The sequence below is a fragment of the Drosophila albomicans genome, chromosome 3, assembly GCF_009650485.2.
Source record: "Drosophila albomicans strain 15112-1751.03 chromosome 3, ASM965048v2, whole genome shotgun sequence".
Classification (NCBI taxonomy): domain Eukaryota; kingdom Metazoa; phylum Arthropoda; class Insecta; order Diptera; family Drosophilidae; genus Drosophila; species Drosophila albomicans.
Window position 1 is genome coordinate 8,681,905 of NC_047629.2, and position 19,200 is coordinate 8,701,104.

Below are 19,200 nucleotides of genomic sequence, written 5' to 3' on the forward strand. Positions count from 1 at the left end.
ATAATATAGCTAAAATACTGAAAAATAAAACAAAAGTAATACCTGTTATATAAATATACTACTACATATATGAGTTTTTCAATCAAAACAAAAACAAGTAAGAAAGTGACAATCGAGTGTCCTCAACTGTGAGATACCCGCTATCCATTTTGAAAAAAAGCAAAATATTGCGGAATTTTTTCAAAATATACCAAAAACACTAAAATACTAAAAATATAGCAAACGGTATATTTTTTATATCGATATAGTGCCAGATTCAAAATATACCATAGACGGAAGAATATACCAAATTGTCGGCCAAAGTAACTAAGACCCCTAGTCTGTTAAGGAGATGTTTTTTATTTGATCTGCGGGGCGGAAGTGGGCGTGGAAAAAATTTTAAACAAACTTGATCTGCGTGCAAACATAACAAATGCTGTCGAAAAAAAAAATTAAGGCTCTATCTTATAGTCTCTGAAATCTAGGTGATCATGCGGACGGACGGACAGACACACAGACGGACATGGCTAGATCGTCTCGGCTGTTGACGCTGATCAAGAATATATATACTTTATAGGGTCGGAGATGCCTCGTTCTACCTGTTACATACATTTCCTGTTACATAAATACCCTTCTACCCTATGGATAAGGGGTATACAAATCTATTAGCTGCTACCAGTTTTTGCCATATAAAATTATTTCTTTAATAACTTCTTTGCTCACAACCAAATTTTTTTGTGGAATAGATAGCGGGCTGAAGCAAATATTTACATAAGCATATTAACTATCAACAATGAAAACTATTCGAATTCGAGATGCGAAGATGTTGACTACTTAAACAGAAACCAAATAAAGGTTTATCTCATTCAAATCTTGACAATTGATTTATTCTTGTTTGTCTACAAAATAAGCACTTTTTTAAGCGCTGTAAACGCAGTATTATATAAAAGATGAATAATTAGTTTAGACATTTTTCGTAGTTGAAACGAATATTTACATATGAAAGTATATTAATTCTTATTGATTAAGTTATGAAAACTCGAGCAACTACTAACGAATAATGTTCCTTAAAGCTGGGTTGACCTTTTGCAATATAAATTGCATTCAATTTGTACATAGGTACTTACATTTAAGAACTATTTACTGTGAATTCATTTTTATAACAATTTTACATTGAGATAAGATTTACATAAAATTTTCATTGTTACGTTTTACATTTTTATAACTCATATTAAACCATTGGTATCGAAGCATTTAGTTTTCGACTCTAAAGCTTCGATAACACTTAGTCTTATCAAATGGCCGCCACGGTAAAAAGTTAAACAATTACATATTTAACTTTTGGTAAATGCCAATAAACTAACAGTTGTCTGCGTAAAGTTAGACATGAAAATGCATTGAATTACATTTTAAAGTCTTTCTACTTTGAGGTGAATGCCATTTTTGCTAGAGAGCGGGAGGCTGCTTGGATCGAGAACCAATGGCACTTCTGTGTACTTGGATGCACTGAATTTGAAATGCCTCAAGAGCGAGACCAGACCAATCTTGGCCTGCATTTTGCCAAAACGTTCTCCTATACAGTTGCGAGGTCCTTCTCCAAATGGCATGTAGGCATATGGATGACGGGCCTTGATTGCTTCTGGTTCGAAACGGGAAGGATCAAAACGTTCGGGTTCAGGATAAATCTCTGGGTCCCGATGAATAGCGTAGATCGGTATGAGAAGTGTTGTGCCCTTCTCGATAACTAGTTGGGTATCAGGAACTTTGTAATCCTCTTGTGCCACTCGCATTAAGTGCGCCACAATTGAATGTTTTCTCAGTGTCTCTGTAAGGGAAACCAAAATAAGAATCATTCAATACCATACAAAAGGTTAAAATTACCTGATATCACTTGATCCAAGTATGTGATTTTGTTAATGGCTTCATAGGTAATCTCTCCGTTGGACGATTCCGCCAGCACTCTTTCAATCTCATTGCGTAAACGCTGCTGAACATCTTGCTGAAGAGCCAATTCATAAAGACAGAAAGCCATAGTGCTAGATGATGTTTCAAAACCGGCAACAAAGAAAACAAAAGCCTGTGCTGCCATTTGCTCAATAGTCAGTCCTTTTGAGAGATCAATTCCATTGCCTCCACGAGCTTCCTCCTGATTTTCTGCACGCAATTGGATCAACTGATCAAGGAAATCATTCCGTTTAATGTTATTCTTAAGCCGATGAGCGACTGTGCTTAAGACGGCATCCATGAAAAACTTGGAAATATCGTCGGGCAAGCCCTTGAAGCGTAACTTTCTTGCCAAATTTGCATTGGTGATGATAAAAGCTTGCATAATTCGTGGATATCGCGATTTCTCGAATATCATGCGACCTTGCAAACGGAATTCAGCATTTGCATCGGCCAAACTGTTGCACTCAAGTCCAAAGGCACAGGACCCAATCACGTCGGTTGTATATCGAGCACACAATTCCTTGATCTCCACATCGCCATCATCTGCAGCGGCGTCACTGGCATATTTACCCATCGTTGAGGTTAGTCGATGGCCAACGTCAACCACAACACTGAACATGTGCTTCATCTTGCCGGAAGTGAAGACAGGGGTCAACTTGTGTCTCATGGCTTTCCATTCCTCACCGTCGAGAGAAAACAAATTTCCAGTTAGTGGATCGTCGCGAACATTGTTGAAAGCTCCACGATCCGGGAAGTTCTTGAAGTCCTTGATAAGCACTTGTTTAGCAAGATCCAAATCGATAATAAAGGCAATTCGTTTGATGAACATGAACATGCCCGCAAATGGAGCCTTTCCCTTGAAGAGATTGTAATATCTCAGATAGACGTCCCTGAAATGGATTTCTGTTCCAACTCCCCTCATATTGCCCAGAAATGGCAGAGGTGTCTCATAGGGAACTCCCCGCCGTTTCCAGTAGGTATAGGTATTCACATAATAATTGTAGACCAATGTTAATGCGATACACAAAAGAGCAATTGTTAGAAACGCCATGGTTAGCGAATTGTTAAACTTTTAGCCGCATTGACAACCGCCGAAAACAAACTGAAGAACTCGACGTGTGCGATTAGCTTTTATTGAGAAATTTGGAAATATAGTATTTCTCATAATGACAACACAACTTGAATGCAACGCTAGAAATGTGAGAGATAAGAAATGTTTTTGCGCTCTCCCATTTCAGACAGATAAGATTATTTGCTATGAGCCGAAGCTTTAATACTCTGCTAATTTAAAACCTAATATTAAAATAATTGCAAAATTATTGTAATTCAGATCCATTTAATAGATTAAACTTCATTAATTTAGTCCGCATTTATATATTTATTTGAAACAAATGTTTTTAAATATATTCGTTACACATATGATTATAGCTCGAACCATTAAGAAAGAGTAGTTATTTTTCGGTATTTCATTTTTCATTATTTCGATAAGATTAAGTCTAAAGAATTACCCCTTTCAAGCAAATGCATTATTCCTACTCTAACAATGACTGTTCCAAAAAGTTATCAGTACTACGTCGCGTTACTATCAAGTTGATAGTGAGTATTGAACAGAGATATTGAATTTTATGAACGTAACTAAAGTGTTTGATTATGTTTGGCATTATAATGGTTGGGGTAGCTAAAATGGAGCACCAGGTTAGTGATTACGATGACTAAACCATTGAGCTTACTATCTACTTTAACTTTGATATTTGTTATGCTTTATTTAATTGTTATTTTTTTTATTCATTCATTTTACTCATTTTTTGTGACGAGAATAAATATTGAATTTAATTATTTACCTGTAAATAAAAAAAAAAACAAATAACTAGCAATATTTGAAAGCTATATTTGATTTTAGGTAATTATATTAGAAGTACTGTTTTCTCGGACAATTTGGTGGCGATCTGGCAAATAATTTTATATGGCTAAAAATGGTTGCAACTTTCAAGTATATATAGATTTAGTTAAAAATCTGGTGTATTTTGCAATCGTTGATATATTTTGTATGTAATATTATTGGAAATATCAAATATAACATACATTTCAGCATACATTAGTATTTTTACTTTCGATTTTTGCGAAACTCAATTTTGAAATTTAAATCCATATTCTTACAAATAAACTAGTATTATCGTACAAATATACCGAACGAAATACTAAAATAAAAGGTATATTTAAAAATATTAGATGTCATTCAAAATATACCATGGAGAACAAAGTATTCCAGTCTATCTGTAAAGCAAATAACTCCCGGTAGCCGATTTATGTTAATTTTGTCTTACAAATAATTTCTTGAAGGACATCCTTGTTTTTTACTGCAGCTATCGTTCTGATCTGCGCGCATCACTTTCGCCAGCGAACGCTGATCAAGATAATAAATGTACAGAATATACATATTAACCTTCAATTCGATGGGTAGTAGGTATAAAATATAGAGTCATTTTTGAGATGATAACAAAAGCAACATGTTGTCGACTTTGTTGCACACAAATATGTTAACAATTACCAAACACACACCAACAATTTCATAAGCCAATTCAATACAATACCCGAGTTATCAGCCAATTGTTGGCAATCATCACATTGTTGATATACTAAAATGATTTTTGTACTCAGTAGATCAGCTAAATACTTTATATGTTTTTAAATGCAATATTCATAAATCCAAGATAATTTGAATTAATAAAACAAATAAAACAAATGTAGAGGCTTCATGATTCAACTTCTCTAATTCAGATATTTATTGTACCATCACAGTGAGCGAGAAAAATAAAAATTTGCTAACGCAATCGACTAGAAAAGCTTCCGTTCTCTTTGAAAGCTTTTTCAACCGTTCTCCATATAAGCCAATGAAGTTCAGCTAAATGCTCAGTACCAATTTGGCGACTTATTTAGACTCTTGAATCGTCTTTTGTTAGTTTTTCGAAATGGGCTTTTTAACGTTTGCCCTGCTGGGCTTGGTAATAGCCTTATTGTATAACTACTATCACAATACTTTTAACTACTGGAAGAATCGTGGAGTGCCTTCTGAACGCCCTATTCCGATTTTTGGGAACACGAGAGGTCTTGGAAGTAAATACCATTTTCGTGACATTAATGCCAGGATATACAAAAAGTACAAAGGAACTACGCCATTCGCGGGCATGTTCATGTTTTTCACACGAATCGCTTTCATAATCGATCTTGATCTTGTTAAACAAGTTCTCATTAAGGACTTCAAGAACTTCCAGGATCGTGGAGTATTCAATAACGTTGAAAACGAGCCTTTAACTGGACATTTGTTCACTCTCGAGGGCGAAGAATGGAAAGCCATGAGGCACAAGTTGACTCCAGTCTTCAGCTCTGGCAAGATGAAGCACATGTTCAGCACTGTCGTTCAGGTCAGTGAACATTTGATCAGCACAATGGGTAAATATGCAAGTGCTGCGGCCACAGATGGAGGCGACGTGGAGATCAAGGAACTGTGTGCCCGGTTCACCACAGATGTTATTGGTACTTGTGCCTTTGGTTTAGAATGCAACAGTTTGGCGGATCCCAATGCTGAATTCCGCGCCAGGGGTCGCATGATATTCGAAAGGAGGCGAAATGTCCAGCTGCTGCAAGTCATCGCAGCTATCAATAAAAATCTCCTTAAAATATTTAAGATAAAGTTCATGCCAGAGGAACTGCATGCGTTCTTTATAAATGCTGTTCGATCAACAGTCGATTATCGACTGAAAAATAACATTAAACGGAATGATTTCCTTGATCAGTTAATACAATTGCGTGCAGAAAATCAGGAGGAAGCTCGTCGAGGCAATGGAATTGATCTCTCAAAAGGTCTGACTATTGAGCAAATGGCAGCACAGGCTTTTGTTTTCTTTATTGCCGGATTCGAAACATCCTCCAGCACCATGGGCTTCTGCCTTTATGAATTGGCTCTACAACAAGATGTTCAACAGCAGTTACGCGATGAGATTGAAAGTGTGTGCGAAGAGGTGTCCAATGGAGAACTTACTTACGAAGCCATGAACCAAATGCCATATTTGGAGAAAGTACTTTCAGGTAAGAGTTGTTTTGAAAGGATATTTATTTAAATCATTGTGTAATTTTATTTTGATATTTTTAGAAACACTGCGAAAGCATTCGCTTTTGCCTCATCTTCAGCGTATTGCGGCAGAAGACTATAAGGTACCTGGCACTGATAAGATCATCGAGAAAGGAACAACACTCATAATACCTGTGCACAATATTCAACACGATCCCGAATATTATCCCGACCCCGATCGTTTTGATCCATCACGATTCGAACCAGAAGCTATCAATTCGCGTCATCCATATGCCTACTTGCCATTTGGAGATGGTCCTCGCAACTGCATTGGCGACCGATTTGGCAAAATGCAGGCCAAGATTGGTCTTGTCTCGCTATTGCGTAACTTTAAGTTTGGCGTATCTGATCGCACTGAAATACCATTAATCTTTTCAAACGGCAACTTCTTAAGGAATACTGAACATGGCATTCATCTCAAGGTGGAAAAAATTTGAAGGAAGGAAAAGAAACTTATATTGTATATGTTTATTGTATATTTTGTTTAATTCCTTATTTTTAATTTTAATAAGATGATTTGTAAAAATTTTTAATTTTATAAATAAAGTTAACAGCAGATATCCCAGTGCATTGCTCACTTACACTTGAACTCGCAGAAATTTATTTTTAAAGTGTAATTCTATGAAGATAACATATAGTTGCAACTTCATTCTTACAGTATAATTTTGTTTGCTGAACAATATTTATCAATTTAATTTTGTGGGAATTCCAAATAGGTTTATTTATGGTAACATGCACAACAATAAATACACACTAGACTCGCAACTTTGCCGGCGTTGCAATTTAATATTTGTATTTAGATATTTATATTTTGATAGAAATTTGGAATTGCATTGAAATTTGTGAACTTGATTCTTGTTTGTCATTAGCAAACTCTTATAACTACTGAAATTAAGGTAAATTCAAAACCCAAAAGTTTGAATGGGTTTGATAAGTGTCAGTTTTCAGGTGCATTTCCGCTATTCTACATACTTGAAAGGACATTTTCTGAAAAGTCCGGTGTATTACATATTCAACAATTCGCGTACTACACGTAGAGTAGAAAGGTATTAGCTACAGTAAATGCACATATTAAACAGTCTGAATTGGGATCTCCGACCCCATAAAGCATATAAATTCTTCATCAGCGTCAAAAGACATGCCCATCTGTCTGTCCTTTTATCCGTATGAACACCTAGATCTCAGAGACTTTAAACATTTTGCCTTGGTTGCCAATAATTAATTAAATTAAATTGATTTTTAGCAGTTCGACGCCCAAAAAGGGGTCAGCCCAAAAAAGGTTTCTTAACAGAAATAACCGCTTATGGAAGTTCGGATATAGATTACGCCTTCTTTATGTCAAATCAGTGGTAGTGCCAACTTATTTTAAACGAGCAAACGATAGATAAGATGTTTATCAAATATCGTTTGCCCTGATAATATTTGATTAAATGAAAGCCGAACAATTAAAATGTAGTTTTACAAAAGTAAATAGGTTTATTCCCATAGGTATTGTTTTAATAACTTTTACAATTTTTATCTGATCGTCACCAAATTTTCACGAATCATAAAGACTATAGATTTTATTGTATGTAAGCAGAGAAACAAACTTGATCTTCCTGCAAACATAACAAGTTCTGTCGAAAACAAATATATCTCTACCTATTATAGTCTCAGAGATCTAGATGTTCCGACGGAAAGATGGACATGGCTATATCGTCTAGGCCGTTGATGCTGAATAAAAATATATATATTTTATAACGTGCCTGTTATATACATTTCCTTTCCTCCTCCTCCTTTTACGGAGTTACAATACCCTTCATGTAAGAAATAAGATGCCGGTTTTGTATACAAATATGCGAACAATTACCAAAGTAAATGTAGGGGCTACTTAATTCGTCTACTCTCATTTAGTTATTGTACTATCACAGTGAGCGAGCAAAAACAAAATTTTTTAACGCAATCGACTGAAAAAGCTTCCATTCTCTTTAAAAGCTTTTTCGACAGTTCTGTATATAAGCCAAGTAAATTCAGTTAAATGCTCAGTACCGATTTAACGGATTATAAGGAAACTTGAACTGTGTTCTGTTATTTTTTGAAATGGGCTTCTTAACGTTTGCCCTGCTGGGCTTGGCATTAGCCTTATTGTACAACTTCTATCAAAATACTTTTAACTACTGGAAGAATCGTGGAGTGCCTTCTGAACGCCCTCTTCCTATTATTGGCAATATGAAAGGCATTGGAAATAAATATCACTTTCGTGATATTAATGGCAGACTCTATAAAAAATTCAAAGGCACTGCGCCATTCGCGGGCATGTACTTATTCTTCAAACGAGTCGCTTTCATAATGGATCTTGATCTTGTCAAACAAGTTCTTATTAAGGACTTCAAGAACTTTCAGGATCGTGGAGTTTTCAACAACGCTCGTGACGAGCCTCTAACGGGGCATTTGTTCAGTCTCGAGGGCGAAGAATGGAAAGCTATGAGACATAAGTTGACACCGGTTTTCACCTCCGGCAAGATGAAGCACATGTTCAGCACTGTCGTTCAGGTCAGTGAACATTTGACCAGCACAATGGGTAAATATGCAAGTGCTGCGGCCACAGATGGAGGAGATGTGGAGATCAAGGAACTGTGTACACGCTTCACCACAGATGTTATTGGTACTTGTGCCTTTGGCTTAGAATGCAACAGTTTGGCGGATCCCAATGCTGAATTCCGCTCCAAAAGTCGTATGTTGGCAGAGAAACCGCGTCATAACCAGCTAATTCAAGCCTTCATAGTTACCAATGGAAGGCTCGCTGCAAAATTGAGAATGAAGGTTATGCGAGATGATCTGCATGAGTTCTTTTTAAACGCTGTTCGATCGACAGTTGATTATCGACTTAAGAATAACATTAAACGGAATGATTTCCTTGATCAGTTAATCCAATTGCGTGCAGAAAATCAGGAGGAAGCTCGTCGAGGTAATGGAATTGATCTCTCAAAAGGACTGACTATTGAGCAAATGGCAGCACAATCTTTTGTTTTCTTTGTTGCCGGATTCGAAACATCTTCCAGCACCATGGCCTTCTGCCTTTATGAATTGGCTCTTCAGCAAGATATTCAACAGCGTTTACGCGATGAGATTGAAAAAGTGTGCGAAGAGGTGTCCAATGGAGAACTTACTTACGAAGCCATGAACCAAATGACTTATTTGGAACAAGTACTTGCAGGTAAAAGATAAAAGCAGATCTACTCTTTTAATTTTCTAATATTTGACTTAATTTCGACTTTAGAAACGCTGCGAAAACATCCAATTGTACCTCACTTACAGCGGGTGGCAAGCGTAGACTATAAGGTACCTGGCACTGATAAGATCATCGAGAAGGGAACAACACTCTTAATACCTGTGCACAATATTCATCACGATCCCGAAATTTATCCCGATCCCGATCGTTTTGATCCTTCGCGTTTCGAACCTGAAGCTATCAAGGCTCGTCATCCATATGCCTACTTGCCATTTGGAGATGGTCCTCGCAACTGCATTGGTGAACGATTTGGCAAAATGCAGGCCAAGATTGGTCTGATCTCGCTATTGCGTCACTTTAAGTTTGGCGTATCTGATCGCACCGAAATACCGTTAATCCTTGCAACCCGCAACTTCACATTGAACACTAAATATGGCATTCACCTTAAGGTGGACAAAATTTGAGAAAAAACAAGCATTATATTTTATTTAATTCCTTTTGTGTTATGCGTATAATAATATCTATAATTTTTTACGCAAAGTTAAAATATTACAAATAAAGTAAACTGCAAAAATTCCAAAGCTGTACTCATTTAATTATACTTGAACTCGCTACACAATTAATTTTAAAGTGTAATTCTATGAAGATAACATTTAGTTGCAACTTCATTCTTACACTTTCATTTTGTTTGGCGAACAATATTAATCACGAATTTTGTAGGAATTCTACATAAGATTAGTTATGGTAATATATACAACAACACATTCATACTAGACTACGCCGGCCTTGTACTTTAATATTTCGATGTCGATATTTATATTTTAATCAAATTTTTTTCAATTGAATATAAATGTAACATGATTCTTTATTACCATTGACAAACATTTTTAAATCTACTGAAATTAAGAAAAATTCAAAACCTTAAATGGCGCATGTCTTTGATATAATTGCAGTGTTTCCGCATTCCCGCAGCAGTTTCTCGCTGACTGTAAAAGATAAACATTTTGGTATATTTACTATTTGTTAGTACATTATTTTGGTACTTTTTTACGATTTTCCGATGGCTGATGCTCTCTTTAGTGAACAGTCCGCTAATGTTAGTTTTACATGAGTGTTTGCAAATAGATTAGACCATTTGAATACCAAATAAGTGGAAGTGCCAACTTATTTTAAAACAACAAGCGATAGGTATGATGTTGCGCAAGTATCGTTTGCCCTGCTAATATTTGAGTAAATGAAAGCCGACTAATTAAAATGTAGTTTTACAAAAGGAAATTAAATTCTCAATTTCATCAAATTCATCACAAAAGAGAATAAATGACAGTTTCAGAAACACTAAAATATCCCAAAACGTATATTTGGTCTAGAAAAATATACAATCACTTTTAAAATATACATACAATATAATATAAAATATACCAGATTGTCCAGATTGCACAAAGTTATAATACCATTCAATTCTATGGAGTATTTACGCGATAATAATGTAAGCAACATGTTTGTAACAACTGTCCCACCGTTGTTGGGCCAAATTCCAATTTCTTGTAATATCAACCCCTTGTTGGGTGCCAGAATTACTTGCAGCATGCCGCGCCGCCACACTGCTTTTTTTCCTACTTGCGTGTGCGGCTCCTTGATCATCATCACCAGCCGAGCGGGACCCTTTGAACCCTTAGCTCTTCCGGGATGTGGGGGGGTTGTTGCTGTCACTGATGATCGCTATGCTTGCGGTGAATTATTATAGAGTCCCTCATCAAATATGCATGGAACGATCCTCATGCGAATACAATAAAAGGCATACATGCCTAACACAAAACCAAGTAAACTATGGCCAATTAAACAAACTAATTTGAAACTGAAAAGAAAACTCACAAGAAAAGTAGTGTACCTAAATGGAGAGGACGAAGGTGTTGATGTCACTCTCCTTGTTCGCTACCCACCCAGCCATAGTCTTCTAATGTTTTTTTTTAAGGGAAGACCCCAAACGCAGCTTTTTATTTACCCCTTCTTATGCTCCCATGTCATCAGAAAAGAAAACTTGGTATTTCATCATCATTTTAAAAATTTAATTATTCAAGCAGAAAGAAATGGAAATGTAGTATATTCATAATAATGAATAGTTATTTTAACAAAATGTATCCAGATTTGCCAAATAAACTAGAGTATAACTTAGTATTAGAATATGTGTACAAGTATAATTATCATTATGAGTGGCCGTACATATGTATAAGAAAGTCGTTCAAATATTCAGAATTTTTAATGTGTGTAGGCTACTGCATGCGAAATAGTATCTAAAATTCTTATACATTTTATACTATTTTATTTTAGTTGTAATGAATTGTTCATTTCATTTTCATATTCCATGTTTTAGGTTTTTGCTCTCAGCAACGAGGTTTGAGAACAATTGAATTTGGTAGAGCAAATATGTATGAGAGCAAGTAGGTTTTAGAACAACTTCATTTAGTAGCGCAAGTAAGTATGTGAGCAGTAGGTTTTAGAACAACTTCATTTGGTAGCGCAAGTAAGTCTGTATGCGAGCAAGTAGGTTTTAGAACAACTTCATTCGTACAGTTTTGTATTATTTTATTTCACTGAGCAGTTTAATATTATTGTGTGGTTTTATTTTTAATGTTCACTGACTGTTATATATTTTGTATTTGTTTTGTTGTCATTTAAATACGATTGCAAAATACACTTGACAAAAACATTTATTCTTATTTCTTTTTCTCCGCGCCTGAAAAAGAAATCGCAATCGCGATACATGACAATAAAATACGAATATTAATGAAAAGGCAATCAGTTAACTCATTTCTGCTTTTTCTTTATTTTCGTCTTTATTATTCTGGACTAGGCAGATGAGTTACCTGATGCACTTGTCATCGCAAATCAAGGCAAATACATAACAAGAGATAGAATAATAAATGAAAAGAAAAGTGCGCAAGCCGTCGGCAATCACAGCGCGGCTACACTGGCCAACACAAAGGTGTTAACGATGTGGTAGCTAACGCCTTGCGACTTTCCTTGCTCACTCACCCAATTTTCCTCGATGAAGGCCTTCTCGACGATGTTGGTGTTGTTGGTTTTGTTTAAATTTTTTTTTTATTTTAAATTATTTTACCAATTCACGATTTGCACTTGATTGTCTTACGACACTTTGGTTTTTTACATTATTAGGCACAGAAAAAAAAACAACAAAAAATGTTCTGTCGAGTGTAGTTTTTTTTTTTTAATTTTTTTCTTTTAATATTTTTACACACACACAATGTATATTTCACTGCTTCAGCGCCTTTTTTTTCTTGTTGTCTGCTCACGTTGTTCACCAACTTATTTAAGCTTTTAATTACTCTTTTTCTCCTATGCTCATATGATTTTGGGCTTTCAGTATCTTAATGATTTTAACTGAGATTCAGCCGCAATGTTGTTCGGTTTTTTTTTTTAAAGCGATTTGCACTCGCTATGCACACACTTGCACTTCTATTTTTTTTACATTTATTATTTTATTAATTATTTAATTTATTATTTATTTGTTGTCTGCTCCCTGCTGCTGCTGTCGGTCGTCGCCTTAGCCAGTTGGCTGGTAGCAAAGATTGTTGTTTCCTCTGTATATATAAGTGGACACCTGATTTAAACAATTTTTTATGAAATTTTTGCAACTAATTATTTTTTTTTCCTATTTTTATAATATTTACCTTGCCTGGACGGCACTTTGAAGTATTCTGCTAATGCCAGCTTTTTGGGGCAAAAGCGGCGGGGATGGACAAAATTATTTAAGATTAAATAATTTTTTTTTCTTCTTGGCCACGAGGCCTTAATACTTTTGATGTTCTGGGTGGATATACAGAATTGCTAGGGCGTCTGCTTCCTTAGAGATCTTGATAGAAAAAGATCTAACCTTGCTAGTGCAGATCTTAACTAGCCCAAGTGAGAGCGAAATTCACCACATGGTGAATTGACATCTGTCACTTACAACGCTGTAACTCTCCACTGTCACGTATCTAACGTACGCCTATGCGCGCCTAAATATTTAAATTCAAATGCTAACGTATTATTTATTTATTTTTTTGGGGTTATTTTAAGTTTTTAAATTTTATTGTTGTTTTTTTTTTTATTTACTGTATGGGTCCATTACAAAACCAGATAATCTAACGAGTCTACGAGGCACGATTAGATGGAATTAGCTGCGTAAATCCTTGGCGTGATATGTGCCGATTTCTTTGCCTTGCAATGTTTCCAAGATATAGTATGCAGTACCTACTTTCTTCTTTATTCGACACTTGGTAAACTGCGAACCTAACTTTTTGTTGAAATTGTTCGAGAAATTGCTCAAATAAAAGTTTCTTTTAAACACCTCTTGGCCTTCTTTAAAAGCAACTGGCTTTGCTCGCAAATTGTATTGCGTAGCGTTACGCTCATAAGCAGCACGACTATTTTGCTTAATATCCTCTCGCAACAATTGTATCTGATCCCTTGGATTCAGCAGGGGTGACTCTTCTAATACAGATAATTTTTTCAGTAACTTGTAATCACCAGCATGGTTGATCATATTAAATCCGAATAAAGCTTTATACGGCGAACAGCCAATCGCTTGATGTAAAGAAGATCGTAGAGCTGAAGAAATATGGGTCAAGTTTGTATCCCACTCTGTCTGATCAGTTCGAAGATACGAGCGAACAGCTGCTAGCAAAGAGCGATTAACCCTCTCGGCAGCATTGCTTTGAGGCGAATATAAAGCAGTGCAAGTATGAATTATTCCAAACTTTGTTAAAAATGATTTAAATTCATTCGATTTGAATTGAGATCCATTGTCACTTACAATGATCTCAGGAACACCAAACTCTGCAAAGATTCGTTTTCCAAGAAATTCGTCAACAGCTGCTGTTGTGAATTTTTTTAACGGACATAGCCAATGATATCGGCTGAAATGATCAAGAACGATGAGCAGCCCAATATGACCCTTCTTGCTTCGTGGATAAGGACCAAGTATGTCAATATATAACTTTTGAAAAGGCCTACACGATATACTTTGCTGACCCATTAGAGGTCGTAACGTCATATTTGGCGCTTTCGTTTCTTTGCAAACATCACATTCACGCACATATTCCCGCACCTGTTTAGATAGACCTGGCCAATACAAGTGCCTTCGCAATCGTTCAATAGTTTTCTGCATTCCACCGTGAGAAGATACTACGCAATCATGCGCTTGCCGAATAGCTGCAACTCGTAGTGACTCCGGCACCCATAACTTCCAAACATCCATATCTTGAACTGCGTTTCCCGATGGGTGTTCGGTGCGAATGTAGACATATTTATCTACAGCCTTCAAATCAGGGAATTTCTCAGTATTCGCGTCCACTAAGTCTTTTAGTTCTACGTATTCAGCCTCAAGAAATGCTGGAGAATCTAAATCAATTTCTGGACCTATCCATTCGACGCTATCAATCTCTGCTTCACTAATTCTTGACAATGCATCTGGAACAACGTGATCCTTGCCTTTTCGATGCGAAATGGTAAACTTAAACGCTTGTAAACGAAGTATCCATCTAGCCAATCTGCCAGATACATTCTGCTGTCGCATTAGCCATAAAAGACTCGAATGATCCGTCACTACTTCGAATGGTTGTAGTTCGAGATAGCATCTAAATTTTTCAACGGCTAAAATTACTGCAAGACACTCTCTTTCTGTTACGCTATAATTTCTTTGAGCTTTCGACAATTTTTTTGACATAAATGCCAGTGGCCGTTCCTCTCCTGTATCTGACAGTTGCACTAATACAGCACCAATACCATGATCGCTGGCATCGCAGTGTAAGAAAAATTTTCGAGAAAAATCTGCATTTTTGCAGCACTGGAGCGGTAGTTAACAATGTCTTTAACCTATCCATTGCTTCCTGGGCTTCTAACGACCATTTAAAGCATTTTTTTGTTTTCAACACTTCGGTAATGGGACACGAAATTTCAGCAAAATCTTTAATGAATCTTCGGTACCAACCACAAACTCCGAGGAAACCTCGAACTTGCTTCAAGTTCTTGGGAGTAGGCCAGTTTAGTACACAAGATATTTTCTCTGGATCGGTTGCTACTCCCCCATTACTTATCACATATCCTAAGTAATTAACCTTTGTGACACAAAAGTGACTTTTAGAAACGTTCAAAGTAAGGTTTGCCTTTCGAAATTGATCTGCTATGCGAATTAACACAGCAAGGTGAGATGAAAAATCTTCGGAAACGATAACGAGATCATCCAGATATCCGAAAACGCAATGGCGTAAATCGGGCGGGATTAAATCATCCATTAATCTCGACATTGTAGAAGGAGCATTGCAAAGACCAAAGGGCATGACGGTAAATTGGTATAAAGATCGACCTGGAACAGTGAAAGCAGTCAAAGGTTTCGCTTCTTCGGTAAGCTCTATCTGCCAATATGCATCTTTGAGATCTAGCTTAGAAATCAAATTAGCCTTTGGAAGTCGAGCGAAGATACCTTCAATGCTTTGCAACGGATAAGCATCCTTTCGGGTGGCCTCATTTAGCTTTCGAGCATCCAAGCATAATCGAACCTTGTTTGGCTTTACAACCATGCGCATTGGAGAGCTCCAAGCACTTTGCGATGGTTCAATTACCCCAAGCCGAAGCATGCGATCAATTTCTACGAACATCAACTTTTCAACTGCAGGACTCACTGGATAGTGACGCTGCTTCACTGGCTTACTATCACCAATTTCAATGTTATGTTTAATTAACGCCGTTCGACCCAATCCCTGTCTTTCAAAATTTGGAAATAACTCCTTTACTGCCTCCAATTGCTGTCGTTCTTGCATGGATAATGGATATGTATCATCAGCTTGATCCTGTTCTATCTCTTCCGACAAAATTGAACTAATTACTCCTGGTGCGAGTTCAAATTCTCGCCAGAAATCTATTCCTAGTATTAATTTCTGAGCTATCGATGGAATAATGTAAAGATCTATCTGTCTTTCCTTGTCTTTATATTTCATTTGTACTTTCAAAATTCCATACACCTGGTGCACTTTAGCATCAGCTGTTCGAACTTGCGACTTTATTGGCTTAAAATTGGGATGATTTGAAAAATCCAACGCAGCCAAAGAATCACCAAGACAACTGATGTTTGCTCCAGTATCAAGCAAGCCAAGTTCGGAAAACTCTAAGAATGAAACACTTGCATAACTACGACGGTCAACATTATTTTGGAAAATGGTTGACACCATCATAGCTTTCTTGCTTTTAAGAAACTTAAAATATTTTCGTTGACGAATAGTGTTTCGACGACTCTTCTTCCCCTGTCCAGCAAAAATTCTCTCTCTAGCTATATAATAATCTCTTAATCTCTCATGATAAGGCTTAAAACTATTTTGTATTTCAGAACGAGTTAATGGATCTGCTTTTCGCTCTAAAATTCTAACCGTATTACTTTCTATATTCAACTTATCTCCTATTTCTGGGACATCCTTCCTGCATTGGATGCCCCCTTTGCCGGTTTTCCTGCTTTTGTTTGCAGTTCTGGCAATTTGGTTTATATACTTGCGGAGCCCCGCATCCATAACAAAAAACTCTTCTTTCAGCCAAACAATTCTCCCAAATGTGGCCAGCAATATCGCAATTCCAGCATACTAATGGTGTTTTATGTTGTATGGCTGCTATCTCAACCTGTTTGTCACTCTCAGGATCTTCTTCGGGTTGCTCGTCATCCAGGGCGTATACTCGATATGCACCAGCTTTGACTTGTGGCTGACGTGCTCTACCTATATCCTGCAGAAAATGTTCACGCTTATGTACCAAACGACGAAGCTCGGAAATCGAAGAGATATCTTCAAACAGAAGTCTTTCTTTCATGTCAATCTGTAAGTTTCCCTGAATCATCTCTACCAGTTCGTCTTCTGCAAAACTAACGGATAATCTGTCCATCAGTTTGCAAACACTTTCATAAAACGCGTCGAAGGATTCACCTGGCTTTTGTTTACGTGATCGAATCTGTTCCCGTAATTCAGTTACTGATCTGCTCTCGCGATATTGATTTCTGAACGCTACGCAAAATTCTCGCCAGTTGAAAGTTTGGACACTCTTATGGTATCTCCAAAACCAACTATTTGCCTTTCCTATCAACAGCTGATGGATATTTCGACTTATTATTTCCAAGTCCCCCTCAAAATGCTCGCGCGTTAGGATTTGTACTCTGTATAAGAATTCCTCAACAGATAATCCTTCGGCGGTACCATCAAATCGGACACCCCATTTCTGTAGAATGTCTGAGATTCTATGTGGCCCTAAATTCTGTATAAGATTAGTGGATCGGCTACTTCGTGGAGTAATCGGTGTTTCACGATGAGCTACGTGGCCATTTGGAGCACCTAGACTTCCCGAACCTGACATAGAGGACAAAACGCGAGTAACCGTTTCTCGGACAATGGACTCTACATCTATCTGAAAATTGGGTGGCGCTTGAGAATGATTTGATCTTCGTTGTCTTGTTGGACGACCTCTTCTAGCGGGTGCATTCGGATTCCGATTTGCCTGTAATCTCACATTCGCTGAAGTACTACCAGGCGGAGGACAAATATCGTGAGATGGAGCGTCAATAGGGATCAGCGCTTCGGCTCCTTTTGGTGCCTGTGAATTCAAAGATTCCAACTGATGTGCTAACGATCGAGTAACCGGGCGATATCCAGTTGCAACCACTCGTTGCGTTGGATTTGCATCGTCGCTTTTGGAGTTTGGAGAATGATTGCCAACAACTACTTTCCATTCTTTTGGTTGAACTGCTACTAAGCAGCTGGGACACTCTTTATGGACTTGCACTCGCGTTTCCAAACAACTTTTATGGAATACGTGGTGACAATTTGTAACAGCACACGGCTGTGTATTCAACATGATTTCCCCGCAAATAATACAGATATTTGCAGCCGTACTATCATGTTGCTGATTCCGGTTGGACTCAAAACTATGTTCAAGTGGCATTTTTTTTTTTTTATATAGTTATTTCTGATGACTTTCTTTTGGGAGACATAAGTAAGGGTAAATATATTGGCTTTCACTACTTATTCTTGTAACATATCTATCTTGTTAATGGGCTATTTCAACTACCAAAGGTTTCCTTTTCAAATAAACAACACCATCAAACTCGGCCAAAAGGACTTTTACGGACAATGAGACACACTTGCATCTAAAAACATTGTATTCCAGTAAAATACCTTTACAGCGAATCTTACGTAATTGTTCACAGAGAAAACCCTTGCTCATGAAAAAGGCTATATAATTCGTATTGCTACACAAACTGAATAAATAAATTCAACTATTCTCTTGGTCGATGTATTCAAATGCTCAAATACTCGAGTTCCAAAGAGTAAGCAAAATTTAAATTCACCTTGAATGCAATTATAAAGCACAAATTCAATCGAAGACAAAGAGCTAATTAATTAATTTCAATTGTACGTGACCAATAAAATTCGATAAGTTAATGAAGAATTGAAACAAAAACTGAAACAATTTTTTTCCAATTTTCCACAACCTATGAAGTCTTATTATAGTTCTTTGGTCAGGCTATCATCTGTATCACAAAAAAAATTTTATGAAACGGAAAAAGGAAAAAGAATTTGCTACGGTCGACTTCAATCAGCATGTGCTAATACAGAATCGAATTCCAGTAGATTTCTAAATCCTTTCAAGCTTCGTACAACTGCTATTAATCTGGGACCAGTGCTAATACTAGCAAATTAATGCCATAATAACACCTGCCCCACGTTGGGCGCCAAAAATTCCTGTAACAACTGTCCCACCGTTGTTGGGCCAAATTCCAATTTCTTGTAATATCAACCCCTTGTTGGGTGCCAGAATTACTTGCAGCATGCCGCGCCGCCACACTGCTTTTTTTCCTACTTGCGTGTGCGGCTCCTTGATCATCATCACCAGCCGAGCGGGA

At 36.9% G+C, this 19,200-nt stretch overlaps 3 protein-coding genes across 3 annotated transcripts; 2 read left to right on the top strand and 1 right to left on the bottom strand.

The window, feature by feature from the left end:
• Positions 1 to 844: 844 nt before the first annotated feature.
• LOC117569608 (probable cytochrome P450 6a14) lies at positions 845 to 3,011 on the bottom strand. The gene is made up of 2 exons (XM_034250844.2): positions 1,861 to 3,011; positions 845 to 1,804 (listed from the first exon to the last, which is right to left on the bottom strand). Exons 1-2 carry the CDS (start codon positions 2,975 to 2,977, stop codon positions 1,389 to 1,391), a joined length of 1,533 nt encoding a protein of 510 aa, XP_034106735.1. The 5' UTR covers positions 2,978 to 3,011; the 3' UTR covers positions 845 to 1,388.
• A 1,847-nt stretch (positions 3,012 to 4,858) lies between these two features.
• LOC117569607 (probable cytochrome P450 6a14) lies at positions 4,859 to 6,606 on the top strand. The gene is made up of 2 exons (XM_034250843.2): positions 4,859 to 6,012; positions 6,077 to 6,606. Exons 1-2 carry the CDS (start codon positions 4,896 to 4,898, stop codon positions 6,490 to 6,492), a joined length of 1,533 nt encoding a protein of 510 aa, XP_034106734.1. The 5' UTR covers positions 4,859 to 4,895; the 3' UTR covers positions 6,493 to 6,606.
• Positions 6,607 to 8,107: 1,501 nt separating this feature from the next.
• LOC117569606 (probable cytochrome P450 6a14) lies at positions 8,108 to 9,732 on the top strand. The gene is made up of 2 exons (XM_034250841.2): positions 8,108 to 9,251; positions 9,315 to 9,732. Exons 1-2 carry the CDS (start codon positions 8,135 to 8,137, stop codon positions 9,728 to 9,730), a joined length of 1,533 nt encoding a protein of 510 aa, XP_034106732.1. The 5' UTR covers positions 8,108 to 8,134; the 3' UTR covers positions 9,731 to 9,732.
• Positions 9,733 to 19,200: the final 9,468 nt, after the last annotated feature.

Excerpts from the sequence above, each read along its gene's own strand:
- LOC117569608 (XM_034250844.2), bottom strand. The coding sequence starts at position 2,977 with ATGGCGTTTCTAACAATTGCTCTTTTGTGTATCGCATTAACATTGGTC. Across the intron at positions 1,805-1,860 it reads CTTGGATCAAGTGATATCAG|AGACACTGAGAAAACATTCA; the intron begins GTAATTTTAACC and ends TTTCCCTTACAG.
- LOC117569607 (XM_034250843.2), top strand. The coding sequence starts at position 4,896 with ATGGGCTTTTTAACGTTTGCCCTGCTGGGCTTGGTAATAGCCTTATTG. Across the intron at positions 6,013-6,076 it reads TTTGGAGAAAGTACTTTCAG|AAACACTGCGAAAGCATTCG; the intron begins GTAAGAGTTGTT and ends TGATATTTTTAG.
- LOC117569606 (XM_034250841.2), top strand. The coding sequence starts at position 8,135 with ATGGGCTTCTTAACGTTTGCCCTGCTGGGCTTGGCATTAGCCTTATTG. Across the intron at positions 9,252-9,314 it reads TTTGGAACAAGTACTTGCAG|AAACGCTGCGAAAACATCCA; the intron begins GTAAAAGATAAA and ends TTTCGACTTTAG.